Source organism: Gallus gallus, chromosome 3 (assembly GCF_016699485.2).
Source record: "Gallus gallus isolate bGalGal1 chromosome 3, bGalGal1.mat.broiler.GRCg7b, whole genome shotgun sequence".
Classification (NCBI taxonomy): domain Eukaryota; kingdom Metazoa; phylum Chordata; class Aves; order Galliformes; family Phasianidae; genus Gallus; species Gallus gallus.
The window spans coordinates 28,976,271-28,991,558 of record NC_052534.1 but is presented as its reverse complement, the minus strand read 5'-3'; the positions used below and the strand labels follow the sequence as shown (position 1 = coordinate 28,991,558).

Below are 15,288 nucleotides of genomic sequence, written 5' to 3'. Positions count from 1 at the left end.
TATTGTGCATGTTCAAAGGCTAATAACCTTTGAGGGCACTGACATTTTCATTCAGAAATGAGATTTTATGAAACCAAATTGGTTTCATCTTGACTGTATCTCACTCTGCAGAGACAAAAGTAATCTCCTCTTCTTAATTTAGTAAACTGCCTGCATTTTCAAAGGTGACTTGTGCTTTACAGAGAATGCATTTTAGAACTTAGCAAGAAGTTGAATTCTGTGGTAAATTCTTCAGTTGCAGAATAGCAGGATGCCCAGGGACCTGGAAATGCATATACAACCCAACGTAACACTTATGCATACGTATTTCTTGATGACTGTATAAATTCTTCTTTCATCTCTCCAGGTAAATTTCTTGATCTTTATCAGAGTTATATGTATCATCATCTCCAAGCTACAAGCTAATCTGATGTGCAAAACTGACATAAAATGCAGGTATGTTGTTTGATGGACTGACACTTGTTACCTCTCAAAATAGAAGTAGACAAAGAGATACATGGAAAGAAGTGGATTGACAAAGATGGTTAAAGATCACTGACCCTCAGTAAATGCATAGATTGTGTTGCATATTGCTGTGAATGCTTGGGCAGTCAGTCACCAGTGAAACCTACTGGTGAAGCCAGGACAAGTGTTGCGCCTGCATTAGAGATAAACAGAAGACTTGATCTCCGAGCTCATCAGTTTACACTTTTCCACAACACTGGAAGAATATTAAGTAAGCAGGTATTTTCTGCATACTTGCAGCATATGCAAGTACTTGTGTAATTTGGAAGAAAATGAGCAAGAGAAATAAAATCTTTAACCTCAGTGAAGATGGGGAGGGATTGTTTTGAGTACTGCTGCTTGTTCTTATTGCTAATTGTTATTAGGACAAACTTTCAATCTTGACTTTACTAGGCATATATATGATGTTTCAAGAAAGATATCCACTGGAATGTTCAATTTTTATTTTGCAGTCGTTGCCCTGTCTGTGTCTGCGTTAGTCCTGTTGTTTATCACCTTGATAAGATTCATAGTTGCACCATTTATGTCTACTTCTTGAAGCACATTTCTGTATTGCAGTCTGAAAAGTGGAATAGGAGGAACAAGTCTGCTATAGGATAAATTAATGAGTGTGGAGCTACATGTTGTGGTAGCTGTTCAACTATGGTTATTTGACTTTGCTAGACTTCTATAGTAGACAAAGCACATATTTTTGTATCGTCTTATCAGAGTGCAGAGTTGTCTTGATGTTACCTACTTTCAGGGCTTTGTGAAATTTTGGAAATCCTTATGCATGATTGGAGTTCAAAGCAGAGAAAAGGACTCCTAATGTGCCGCACGCTCTGCTGAATATACATGACCTTTTCTTGCCAGGGTAAAACTTGCAGGTTGTAGTGGGAGGCAGGCAGTTTTGCTGGCTCGGAGGCATTTGAAAGTCTGACTGTAAAATTACGCTGTCAAGGAGAAAGCTCTTGCCCTCACGACTTCTGTAATTAGAAGGAAGGTTTGATACAGCTGAACCAGAAGTAAGTGTTCATTCAGTTATTCATGTTGTATGTTCAAAAATCTACTAATAAACTTTATTTATCAAGAAAGAATTTACCCAGCATCCAAACCTTCTTTACTGATGAAGATGAAGGTCTTGGTAGTCTTTCTTGTGCCTGGTAGATATAATCGAGGAAGTCTTCTTTACCTAGAAAAGTTCAGTTCATTGGTAGGTCTCTGATGATAACAAGACCAGAGGACAGAGATAGCTGTATGAGAATATTTTTACCCCTTCTTTTCAGTTCAGAGATACTGGAAAAGACTTGGGTGGATGGAAGACAGAACTGCTACTGTGAAATTTATTCTCTTAAACAAAACCAGTGTAAGTGCCCTAGAAAGTCACTAACTTTGATGTAAAAGAGAAGTCTTTCGCTTTCAGGCAAATTTTTCCATCTGCTCTCTTGTGTTGCCCATTCAGCTGCTGAACAGATAGTGCTCATTGTTCAGCACAGTGACACATCCCTTTTCTCTGTGTAAGGACTGGAGTTGTGAGGAAGCTTCCTTTTGCTGAGGTAAGGGATTTTTTTCAGGGAAATCTTAATTACCCAGGAAGCATTTTCATAGGGATTTTCATAGCTTTCTGTTTAAGATAGAGCTCTCCAAGTATCCCATCTAGACTATTTAGCATTTATTAAACAAACTAGGGGATTGCTGTACACCTACTCAACTCCCTTTCTTTACCTAGGCAGTACCTCAAGAGCTGATTCAGTCAGCCTCCTGCTTCTACCTCTGTCTCAGGGAAGTAGTGGTGAAGCAGAGCCTGCTTCATGAGACTTGCTGGTTAGCTGCTCGTTTAAGCAAGTTCCCTCCCCTCCTTCAGTGCAGTGGCTTACCTACTTCCATTAAAAATCTGCATTTCTGCTTGACTGTAAACTGTTTAATTTCAGTGGTTCCTTAAATACAGTATGTCTTGGTCCTTGCCTTGTGCACCAAGGACATTGGTGGGCTAGTGGATGGGCTGACAGGAGCCCAGTGCTTAGTGTGGAACAACTCCATCCAGCCATATGGGAAGGGTACCGACTGGGTACGAAGTAACTTTATGGAAGACCCAAGAATGCTGGAGGACAACAGGCTGGACATAATTCATCAGTGTGCCCTTATGGCATTGTAGGCTGACTGCATTACATTAGTAAGAGTATAGCCAGAAGATCAAGGGAAGTGACAGACCCATTCCATTCATCACTTACAAAACAACTTCTGGTGTCCAGGTTGGGACTCTGGATCAAGAAAGTCGTTGTGTTCTGACCCCCTGTAATCCATGGACCATGGCTCAGTTTTTTCACCCTGTAACTCAGGGGATGAAGTAAGTGATGTGGAAGGAGTTGCTGAGAACTAGGTTTATTCAGCCTGGAGAACAGAAGGCTAAGCAAGGATTTTATTGCAGACTTCAGCTACCTAATGGTAGTTACAGAGAAAATGGAGCTGGGCTTCTTACGGAGGTACGTGGTGAAAGGACAAGGGGCACAAGTTATTTCAAGAGGGGTTCCAGCTGTATGTCAGAGATGGGGGAAAAAAAAAAAAAAAAGAGTTGTCTGATACAGGAAAAAGGGCCCATAGGGGCTGTGCAGTATCTGACATGGAGATATTTAAAACTTGGTGGGACACAGCCCTGAGCAAACCCGCTCTGAACTGGAATTGAGCAAGGGACTTCCAGAGATTCCTTCCAACTTGAATGTGATTCAGAATATCAGCTGAAAGCCCTGGAGTGCACAAGATATTCTAAGTACTGTCAGCCCTTCCAGTCAAGTGATTCTATACCCACCAAAGTGTCCCATGACAGACTGTCAGGAAACACTGGTAGCACTGACTGGTTCTGTGGCCTAGGATAGTACTGTAAGCTTCTTTGTGAGATTCAGGCTCCTTCCATTATCCTGTTGAGTGGCTTAGCATGTATATCTATCAAAAGAGAGCTAAGGACTATTCTTGTGAATAGTTCCGTGTAGTTGTAACCCTGACCACTGCTTTCCCTCCTACAGGCAAAAAATATTTTATTTCATATTGGTGTCTTTTTTTTTTTTTTTTTTTTTTTTTTTTGCTAGCTGTGTCTTTGAACTTGCCATTTAAATCACAGGGCCTTCTAGGCAAAATACAGCCGGGAACTGAACAGATAGCATTGCTGACAGTGGGGGTGATGTGTAGTGGAGTAGCACTTAAAGCATGTTGAAACCTTCTATGGTCACTTTTCCTTTATTTATTTATTTATTTATTTATTTATTTATTCATTGGTTTTTTGTTCACAGCGTGTCAGAAGCAGAACAACGAGCTATTCAGTGGCACTGTTTCTTTCTTTCTTTGTGATCTTAGGCTGGCCAAGTCTACCTTGACATTGATCCCACTCCTGGGAACCCATGAGGTCATCTTTGCCTTTATTACTGATGAACACGCCAGAGGGATGCTGCGCTTTGTGAAGCTTTTTACTGAGCTCTCCTTTGCTTCTTTCCAGGTAGCATTCATACCATGCACATGTGGATATTTTGTGACTGCTGTTTGGTGTCCTGCTCACGCTCTCATTCCTGTTCGTCGTATTTCTCAATTTAGCACTGGATATTGCAGGTTTATGACAGTGATATGATAAGTCATTTTTAATAGTTAGCTTAGATGTTAATGTCACTCTATTTTCAATAAGTCTTACATTTCCCACAGTAAACTGGTATTCTCATCCATGTATTAATCTCGGCTCCCTGTGGGATGCCTCAAGGCAATAATGAAATTGTCTGTGATTTCCTGGAATTGTATAACGGTGTGGCTGAAAGCAAATTTTGTGCCTTCTCTTGCATTTTTGATGTTCTTGAAAATCTGTGCTATGAAAAGTAGTTGTCTACAGCTGAAACTGCATGTGAGGCAAATGTAGATTTACTGTGGTTTTTATTTATCTGTTGCCTTAGGTGAAGCCATTTTTAAAATAATCTCCTTGTCTAAGGGAATCATTTTTCTTCTAGTTTACCTGCTCGCCCACTCATTCCCTGTTTATCAAGCACAGAGCTGTATTTAAGTTCACTGTGAATTGTTTATATTAAGTGTTTATGGCCAGAAGCCAGGTAAGGAAAAAGTAGAGGGAAAGAGGTGTTAGGAAAAAATGACAGAGGTTGAAGAACACAGTAGCTTATTTTTCCTAAGATCATGTGCTTTGAGATGTAATTTGATCAAACTTCTCAGGGCTGTCAGAGACCACCCTTTGTCTCCACCTTTCATTCTTCTTTTTCTCTCACCATGGAACATGCCTGCATGGAGCTTAGTCCTCTGCTTTGCTTGGCAAAGGAGAACTGCTCTGCTCTGCTTGGCAAAGGAGAACTGCTCTGCTCTGCTTTGCTCACTCCTCTTCTGTTTTTTGTTGATTTCAGGGGCTGATGGTTGCAATTCTCTACTGTTTCATCAATAATGAGGTAAGAGAGACACTAGGAGTTGTTCCAACTTGCATTATCAGCAGCCACTGTAGAAAAGGAAATTGAAAATGGTTTTGAATTGCTAAATGGTCTTGAACTGCTGAAAGTCCTACTGAGGCCTTTTTTTTTTTTTTTAATCTTTCTATAGACCGTCCTCTTGACAGCTACATAGGATAACTTTTCAGACAGTTCTTGTTGGAAGGAATCCAGGCAGTGTACTTCAATAGTGTAATTTGTAGGCATGAAATCTTGGAAGTTTTCTTGCTTACAGTTGAATAGTTTTCACTGATTGAACTTTATTGAGAATAGTAGTTGCTCCTCTTAATCTATCCCAAAGTGTTTCTAATGTGCTTGCTTTGATCAGCATTGGAGTAGAGCCCTTTTTATTCTACAACTCTGGGCAGCTCACTGGTGAGATTGTAGGGTATTTGTGGGTAATGTCTGTGGTTTAGTTTAGTCTGGTTTCCCTGCATCCCTGCTACTGAAATATCATCACTCTCATTAAAATATAGCACTGGACTTCAAGGAGTAGTGAGTTCTCCCAAAAGCTCTGAACTCTGAGCTTTGAGCTAATGTGAATACAAGTACCATCTTCTAGGGCTTCTGCTGAACTCCAAACCTGTTAGGGGGGAGTATTGTTCTGTTTCTGTACTGCAGAAAGCTCTCATGTTACCTTCTAAGTGATCGTTATTATTTATTCACTCAGCAGCCAGGTTTGCAAGGGAAGCAAAAGCACTACTGATTTGGCAGCACATTATTAAGTCTAATGCAAGTCAATGTGTTTTGCATTAGCTCTAAGTCTACTATTAAATATGACACAGTAATCCAAGATCTATTGAGAGATAGGCCTCGTCAAGGAATTGAAACCAATGGAAAAAATGTTCTAATTATGTCACTATGGCTAGGCTGGAATTAACAAAAAAGCAGCAGGCATGCTGAATTAATCCCTGCAGGAGACTGTTCACTTTTGTAGCTGTGGGTAAGATTAAGTTTAAGTGAATGTGTTAATTGCACCACTTATGAAAGCCAGAGGTGGGTAGCAGCAGGCTTTGCTCAAGCATGAATTGGAAAATACTTGTTTAAAATCCTTTGTACACCTTTACAGGTGTAAATCCTGAAATGAAGCACCATCTGCTGCTGTATCATTCATTTTGATTCACTTTGGCCTCTGCTCACACATCCCCTGTGCAGCTGCAGCCAGGCCCCTAATGAATAATATCCAAGTTTCCTCCATGTGATACAAGAACAAAGTTATATTCATTACAAACCCTGAAAAAAGAGTTGCTTCTTTTGACAGAACCTTCTGTGACATCACATGTTGTTACAGCTCTTTTGCTTTTGTAATTAATTCCCAGTGTCTAATCCTAATGCATTCAGTTTCATAGAAATCTGACAGTGTAGATTGAATTATTTAACTTGTTCCAATGCTTGTTAAAAGAAGGGAATTTTGTCAAGCTCATTCATCAACATACTTACTTAAAATAAATCCATGTAAAGAGCTTGAGTACATCAAGTCTCTTTATTTAACTCTTAGTTTTTAAACTGTTCTTCTTCTGACAGAGTGTTCCTGACACCTTATATGCAGTACGGTCTATATTTTTTGTCTGTGACTCAGTGACTTCTTTTCTTTTACCTTAGCCGTACTTCTCAGTGTTTTTTGCAAATGTTGGTGCCAGATCAAGGACAGAAATAAAGATAGAAGTTATATTATTTCCTTTCATAGAGTCTACTTATAGAAGAAGATTAAAATATGTTTGTATTTCGGTCACATTTCACCTGAAATAATTCCTTTAGTATTGCTCTGAAGCAATTGCAGGGTCTCATCAGATTGGCTGTTATCACCAATTTTCTTTGAAAACTGGGCTGGGTTTAATGTGATCCATTTTTCTGCAGTGTTGCCTTCTGTAAAAAATATTCTAACTAGAGATGCTGCCTTTTTCTATCAGAATTAGTCTAAGATAATTCAGGCTGCTTTCTGTATAGTTTTCCTTCTCTTTTTTTGCCTCCCTCCAATCTCTGTGGAAATACACTTCAGCCTCTTGCACCTTAAAAGAATCTGTTCTAACTCCAGGATTCCTTGCCTATTTTTTTTTTCATTACTGCTCAATCTTCATTTTCTCTTTTCACTCTGTATTCTTTATACAGACTATTTATTGAACTACTCCACCAGCTCCATTCTATGTCATTTCAGATCCTATCACTGTGATTGAATGACATGGTTTTTGCCAAAGTTTAACTTCTCTGTAATCAGATTTCAGACTCATTGCCACATTCTCAATACCCTTACCTGCAACCTGCATTAGGCTCAATCAGCTGTTGTCTGTGAGATACCTTCTCCATTTTTAACATCCATGACCATCTTTTCTAGGTTCTGTATGCTTCCTACCTTTGTCTATGAAAATCTTCTTCTTCCCCTTTTTCATGGGAACTTTTTTCTTGGCTCCTTTCTCCCTACACAGCCTATTTATGAGGAATCTCATCCACGCATGGAAGCTGCTAGGCTAATTATTTTGCTGAAAGATCTGTACATCAACTTCTGTGCTCAAGATGTGCAAAATAAATCTTGAACTATACCTTCAGTCATGTCTTCATAGCCATCTAGGCAAAAAAATAATAATAATTCAGCACTGAAAGCACAGTTGCTCTTTACCCTTTTCCTTAACCTTTGGAGTGAAAACCAATATTCTGTCATCCAGATCTATTCCTAAAACATCATCTCTGCTTTGGTCTTTTGTTCAGTTCTTCCCAATCACTTCATCTCAATCTTGCAGGCTATTTGTGTCATAGCTCTAGGATACTGCCTGTCATGTCCAGCCAGATGGAAGACATTTCATCCCTCTGCTTGATTCTAAATACCTGCTTCTGTTGCTCATTGACTTATTCTGTCAGTAAGTACATACATTCATGTTCTCTTTCAAGATCTTCCTGTATCTAAAACTGCTTATTCCCAATGCTACCTATCAAAACAGCGTTTCTCCATTCCTACAAAAATTACCAATTACAGGAATGATAGTATGATCCGTTCTTATTCTGCAGACAGTGTGGTGCTTGTATTTCACTGTTTCATTTTCTATCTTTATCAAGTTATTCTTCTTTGTTCTTATATGGCAAAATATCTCTGACATGCTGTCTTTTTTCTTATGTCTTTGTGTGGCTTTTGACACAACAGCCACCCAGAATCATAGTAAAATACAGTATTTTATCTTAGCACCTTTCCTTGTTCCCCATTTGATTGTGATACCAGAGGGACAGATTCCACAGTCAGTAACACATAAATACAGTTGGCTCTCATGTGCTCTTATTACAAGGGCTCTGAGTTGACAAGCAGTGCTAGAGGTAACTAGTAAAGGAAGACAATTGGCTGTGCATACTTTGCTCCTTTTTTAGGGTTTCTTCCCAGGTTTAGTATTTGAAAATAAACAAGTAGAGAAGAAAGACAAAAAGTAGCTGGTTCCCTAGAAATTTTCCTTCAGAGAATGAAGGTTTCAGCAGCTTGGACAGAATAACAGACCTGTACTGGAACTACCATTAACCTATTTAGTCTCTTGGTGGTCAGTACCAGACCCTAAGAGGAAATGAAAAGGAACTCTCCAGAGAAGTCTCACTTGAATAACCTACCATAGCACACTTACTTCCAGACAGAAGTACACACCCCAATGAGCTCATCACTGTAGTTGCTCTCCTGCCTTTTTCTAAATAGAGTAAAAAAGGTTCAATTTTATGTCCTCTTCTTTATGTGTTAAAAGCTAATGGAAGTTCTTACTTCAGTCTAGTGGCAAGAACTTTGCCAAAGGAACAGGTAGACTCAAAATTCTGTTCTTGCTGAAGAATAAAAACCCCAAACCATGACGCAGTTTCAAAACCTTTAATAAACTCCCAAATGGATACAGCAGTTACACAGTTTACCCCAGGACCTGTGACTGGATATAAGAGTGTACTACAACTTTTTAAAAAATTACAGTATCTGCAAAGAGAGAGCTTAATTGTTATCTAAAAGGCGGAAAGAAAGTATAGTCTTTAATATGCTGGTTTGTTGATGTATCAATTCTGAATAAAAATCTTTTGCATGGAATTAGAAAAGTAAATATTCCACAAACAAAAATAAGCCAAGGAATAATACTGATTAAATGAAATCAGAAGCAGAACTTTAAGAATGCCTGTGGTGACAGTACTGAGCAGAAAGTCAATCTTTTCAGTCACTTAATGGTTGATAAGTAAAATCTACTTAATAGTAGTGGGGCATGGAGTACATTCTGTATTGCAGATGAATACTATTTAAAACAAAATACTGAAAAATTCCTGGTGTGCTGTAGCATAAAAGAGCTTTCTTTATACAAATGGAAGTGAATACCATCATTATTTTAAATATGAAATACCCTATGATAGACTAATGAGGTAATCAAATAATTTGAAACAATAATAATGGAGGTTTAGAGCATTGCTGTCTTTCCTTAGTAGTGTGATATGTTTATTTTTAACTTGCTCTTTTCTAACAGAATCATTTAAAGATCTGATTACTTCTATATTCAGTCCTTTCATTTTCTTCTTTTGCTTCTGTTAGGTTCAGATGGAGTTTCGGAAAAGTTGGGAGCGCTGGAGATTGGAACATTTGTATGTCCAGAGAGACAGCAGCATGAAACCTCTGAAGTGTCCAGCCAACAGCATCAGTAGTGGAGGCACGGTAGGCAGTAGTGTTTACGCTGCCACTTGCCAGGCTACCTTCAGCTAAGATTTCTGCAGGTGAACCAGACTGAGAACAATGAACTGTATAATATACCTGAAAATCCTTAAATACCCAAGCAAGTGGCTTAAGTGTGTCATCTCCAGCAAGAAACTTGAGTATATGCTGCTCATTGCTTGCAGGCTGTTGGACAAAGGTTTCTAGGGAGAGCAATTTGCTAATGTAATCAACACATCAGAGCAAAAATTGATCGTGTCTAAAGTAAGTTAAAAGTTTCTTCCTATTTACACACAAGGCCTCCAGGTGTCCAAAACTTAGCATAGTATTGATCCAGTCTGAAAGCACAGGGTCAATGGCTTATTATTGTTGAGTGGGCGAGTTGAGTGATCGACTGATTAAATTACAAGGAAACAAAATATGATTATTGACAAAAAATACATCTTGACTTTTATGAGGATAGGGTAAGGTGCTATCACATTTTAGAAAAAAACTTGGTGGGAGGCAGCATGGGCTTTAGGAAAGAATCAGTTTTGGAGAAAGTTTCCCAAATCTAAAGTCCAGAATATATTTACCTGTTTACCAGAACGGTGAAGAGCAGCATCTTGTAGGTCTGTAACTGCAGCAGGTAGTGTGGTGTATATTCCTGACTGTTCTTTTCAGGCTTTGCTTGAAAGAAACAAACCAAAACTACTACCTATTAGGGGACATATTCTGATAATAATAGGTGTGTCATCTCTATTGACAATGATGGAAATAACCACTGAATGCAGAGCCCTTCTGCTTTTATATGGTACTCTGCCTCTCCAATCGATGGATAGGTATGGACAGGATAATGACGTTTGCTTCAAAACAACATTTTCCTTCAAAGCTGTACTCCGCTTCCTGTAGGTGCAAACACAAAGAAGTCAACCTGCAGTTACAATTGGTCTTACCAGACTTCACTGACTTGGAAGAGATTTGGTATTTCAGAGCGTGGGCTCACTTTTGTCTCTTCTCTAGCCTTGTACGTTTTCTCCAGGCACCTGAGATACCCACAAGGTGTTCTACTCAGGGTAGTGGAAGGCTAAACTGTCAGCAGGGCGGACAGCTCCCAGCTGCTGCCCAGGGCCTTGGCTGTCCACCTGCCTCAGGGCCTGCCCTCAGCTGGGTTCAAAAAATACCCCACACCACTGCATCCTCAACAAAACAGGCTCTCATTTGTTTAAAACCGCGAGGGCTCTTGTGGAGAATGCATCTACGCTGCTAATTATGTTACCCTTGCTGATGTTTACAAGAGTTGCTGGGGAAAACAAAATGAGACACTTTTTTTACAAGCAGACCTTGGTCCATTGCATTACTTAATAACAAGCTTTATGTATCTTTACTCAGCTTAGATATTCAACCTCCCTTTACAGCTGAGACAAGATGCTGAAGACTAGGTCTGAGAAAATTCCTGCCCATAGCCTTCTTGTAATGAGAGTGGCTTCCATAGCCTAGCAGGTATACTACTCAGCAGAGATATTTTCAAGTCCCTCTTTGCACTTGAATCCACATCCCTTATTGCCAAGAAAGGGGACTCAATATAATTCAGCATCTTTCCTGCCTGAAGCTAGATTGCTTTGCATGGAATAATTTAATCATTGTATTAGAATTCAAATTGCCAACAGGTTGGATTAATTTTGTAATCAGCAGATTAGAATTAAATTAGAGAAGATGGGTTACCTTCTTCTGCTCTAATGCCTATAATTGAGCTCCAGGGAAAAGTCAAGACACATTTGTAGAAATCCACCACACTTCTCAGGCTGGCTTGCGTATGCCTAGCACACTGGCTTCTACACGGGCCATTCCCAGGCTGTGCCTTCATAACATCGGTTGCAGAGCTGACCTTGGAATGAAGCACCTCAGGCTCTACTGTAAATTTAATACCTAGTTTCTATATTGCATCACCCTTAATACAATACCTGACTACTACATATATACATTAATCAATTAATTAGCTTCTTGTATGCAGAGTATGCATCATTTTTCCACTTCGCATCTACATTTAAGTGCTTTGTATAGGAAAAGCAGCAACATGAGAATCACTGGTAGGTGAAAAGGTACCAGCTACAGGTGAAATCTTTATCTATATGATAACACACACTGGAGGGAATAATTTCATTCATTAATATTCAAGATGGGTGCTAATTTTCCAGGGCCCTGCTTGATTGTGTGCAAACCCAGAAAAAAAGTTTCTGCCACTTGTGCAGCTGTTAGCAAAATTTGTTCTGCTATGACAATAGGAAGCTATAGATATGCCATAACACAGTATTATGCTGGAAAAAAATATACATACCGAAGAAGGATAGACATAGGAACAGACAGTGGAGTCTTTACATGTGTGCTAAGAAAGCTGTACTTCATTGCTGTCACAAAGTTTCCTTCTACAGTTTGATGTGCTTTTGAGCCCTGAGGCTCTTTTTGGCCTTCCCAGTTACTTAAGAACTGAGGGCTTTGGGCCCATAGGAATATCTGTAGCACCAGTTGTCAAATTTACCTTTTTAAGTTCCTACTTAAAGGAAGACAAGTGAAGAAAAAAACTAGAAGCGTGATGATCTCAGACAAACAGCTTTGGTGTGTTTTTCTTCCTCTCCAATTAAGCTCTCACTTCTTTGTCTCCTTTAAGAACTAGTAAAACTAAGTGAAGGGAATTGCAATCAAAACAGAACTACAGTAGTACCATATTTTGAGAAATACTTCAAGGCCCCAAAAATGATTTCTACATAATACTTCATATCTACTTCAGTAAAATCTTTTACAAGCCCACGTTGCCATCCGTATTTCAGAATTTATCCCGTGCATTTATTTGAGTAGCATGAAACAAGTAAAGCAACAGAAAGCACTGGAACAGATGAGCTGCATGAATTTTTATTTCTTGTGTCTTTCAGCTTCGTTCTCATTTAGTGTAGTGATTTGTTTCATAAAGTATTAGATAGAATAGTCTACAAATTCACCCTGATATTATGTAACTAGAGTTTAAAGCAAATTAAGCCTTTATTTCCATTATTGCTGCTATAAAGTTTTATCATTTCATGGATGTTACCTTAGTATTTATTTGCATGTTATTCCTTATTTTAAAAACACCCACAGGATCTGCGAGAGGTGTCAAATTATCAGCTCCCCATGGACGTGTTTATTTTATCCCTTGTGAATAAAGTTTCAACTCACTCACAGAATGCGCTCACTTACTGTGTACTTACCTTCTCCTAAATTATCACCTGTTTGTTACTCCATCATTAGCAGAATACTTCCTAAGATTGTTGAGACTCCTAATTCATGGTTCTTCCATGGAAGTAATGATTTCTATTTCCACCTCTTTGCCCACTACAAAGAATGCTCTGAACCTGCAAAGGCTTCGTTAATCAAAAAAAAAAGTGGAGCATATTATCCATATGGAGTCAGGTGAAATCAGTGACAAGAACAGCAAGAACTCAGCTGGTTTGTACATCTCAGCCAGAGGATGGTGAAAGAAGTTAAAGTGGGAAAATTCTGTGGTTGACTTTATGTAACATCTAGAATTTATACAACAGAGCAGTAGTAGAAGCTGACAGTGCTGCAAAGAGATACTGAAAGATGCTTAGCAGCGTTACGTGTTATTTGTGCTCTAACCTATTATTCTTTCCAGTCCAATTAGCACTTCCATTTGTTTATCCAACAAAAGATGGAACCTGTGGTAACTATAAATCACTGCTAAAACAGAAAAGGCATAATGAAACAGGATTCAAGGTTGTCATTTTTGTTCTCAACAAAACGGGTGTAAACTCAACTAACTGCTCTTCACTACAACTTAATATCAGTGGTTTATTTTCATGCAATCTTTTACATATTAGAAATACTGATAGCTCCTAAAAAATCAAAGTGGTTCATAAAGAAAAGTGCACCTGGCTGCGCGTGGGATGATGGTGAGAAGCATCACCAGCTGTGTGGTGGTAAAAAAGGACCGAGTCCAGCAACAGGCAAGCACTCCTTCATCTCAGAGCTTCTTGCAGTTCTGCATTTGCTGTTTGCTGACCCTAAGTTAAGTTATTTTTCCAAAATGATGGTTAAAACCACACGTGTCACCTGTCAGGAGCAATAACAGATACTTTCACCTTACACTGCAGATAGTAAACGTTGTAACATGAAGCAGTCAGGAAACCTGCACCAAAATTTGATGTATTGGATGAAACACGAGCGTGATCAGCTGGCTTCAGTTGTACTGATACTGCCTCGTGCCTTGTCTTGGATCTAGACAGCGCCGGGCGGGAAAGCAGCGGGGCACTCTGTTACAGGTGTAGTCCAACACCGGCCTCCTGTGGTAAGCAGAAAGTCACCGACAAGCTGGTAACGCTTCGTTACGGCTTTATTCGGGAGAAGCGGGGAAGGAGTAAGGCACGAGCGGCGTAGCGCAGGGCGCAACCGCGCCCCCTCCTCCCCAGCCCGGCCCCAGCTCCGCTACCTCCCGGCGGCGGGCCGGTAATGCAGCTCCCGCTCCAGCTGCTCGGCCGTCAACGTCCCGGCGATGGCGGTGCAGCCGGGGTTGAACACGGAGTAAGCGCTCAGCTCGCCCTGCCGCCGCTCGGCGGGGCCGCGCGTGCCGGCGTACATCCAGTAGAGGAGGGAGAGGACGAAGTAGGGCAGCCCCAGCTCCAGCTCGGCGAACAGCGCCAGCAGCACGGCCCACAGCAGCACCTTGAGCAGCAGCGGCCGCGCCCACAACGGCGCCGGCGCCCCGCCGGGACGGGCCTGTGGAGGCAGCAGCGAGACGTGCCTTCAGACGTCGGCCCCGCCGCCGCACGGCCCCCACCCGCCCCGCGTGGCGCTCACCTGCCCGCCGCCATCCGGGCTCTCGGCGGGCTCCGGAGCCGCGGCCTTTCCCGGCGGCTCCGCGGGGCGCGGGGGGACGGCGACAGCGCTGCCACGAGCGGCCCGGAACTGCGCCAAGCGCCGCTCCACGGCGGACATGGCCGGGCCGCGCCTGCGCGAGAGCGTGGAAAGGGCCGCGCCGCGACTGTGATGCCCCGTCGGGAGGGCGGGGCGATGTGTGGCCACACCTCCCGGGCGGCGGTTGCAGGGAAGGGCGCCGCCCTGCGGGCCGGCAGGGGGTGGTGGGCAGTGATGGTAGTCAGATATAGGAGGTTCGGCAGGCTGCGAAAGCTGAATTTCAGAGGTTGTAGGCCTCAGCACAGAGCAGCACAGACAGACTGCTACTTCCACCTTTCCAGAAGGGATAGCAGAGCCTGCCCCCTCACTTTGGAAAACATCTGGGAGGCTTGTTTCCTTCCTTCCTCCCTTCCTTCCTTTCCTCTTTTTCCTTTTCTCCTTTCCTCTCCCTCTCCTCTCCTTTATACCCCACGATTAAACCTTAAGGATGAATGTCAACATCCAAATAGAAAAGGAAAGGGGACGAGTAAAACATCAGACAACCAAAGCACACAAAGGGAGGATGCGATGTTAGCAGCCGTGGTGACTGCAGCGTTGCATTGATGCTTGAACAGCCTAAAGGGCAGCACTGGTCCACACATTATGGGATAACATGGTGGATGCGTGTGTTGGGCACTATATGCAGGCCCCATTTATTTGTTGCTGCTGCTTCTCTTGGGGCTGAGAAGCACTGGGGTTGCCCGGCCACTCCTCTGTCTCCTCTGGCCACGGAGAAACACATCACGGCCAGGCAGGCAGGGCCCCACAGAGGCAGCT

The 15,288-nt window shown here is 41.5% G+C and overlaps 2 protein-coding genes across 2 annotated transcripts in view; one reads left to right on the top strand and one right to left on the bottom strand.

The window, feature by feature from the left end:
* Positions 1-9,662, top strand: part of GLP1R (glucagon like peptide 1 receptor) — a 79,346-nt gene extending 69,684 nt beyond the window's left edge. The window contains 4 exon segments of the mRNA NM_001135551.1: positions 347-435; positions 3,832-3,970; positions 4,869-4,910; positions 9,472-9,662. Of these exon segments, the coding sequence (NP_001129023.1) occupies positions 347-435; positions 3,832-3,970; positions 4,869-4,910; positions 9,472-9,639 (438 nt within the window). The 3' untranslated portion in view covers positions 9,640-9,662.
* A 3,728-nt stretch (positions 9,663-13,390) lies between these two features.
* SAYSD1 (SAYSVFN motif domain containing 1) lies at positions 13,391-14,578 on the bottom strand. The gene is made up of 3 exons (XM_015283796.4): positions 14,416-14,578; positions 14,048-14,334; positions 13,391-13,901 (listed from the first exon to the last, which is right to left on the bottom strand). The coding sequence occupies exons 1-3, from the start codon at positions 14,551-14,553 to the stop codon at positions 13,799-13,801; spliced, it is 528 nt and encodes a 175-aa protein (XP_015139282.1). The 5' UTR covers positions 14,554-14,578; the 3' UTR covers positions 13,391-13,798.
* Between the last annotated feature and the right edge of the window lie 710 nt (positions 14,579-15,288).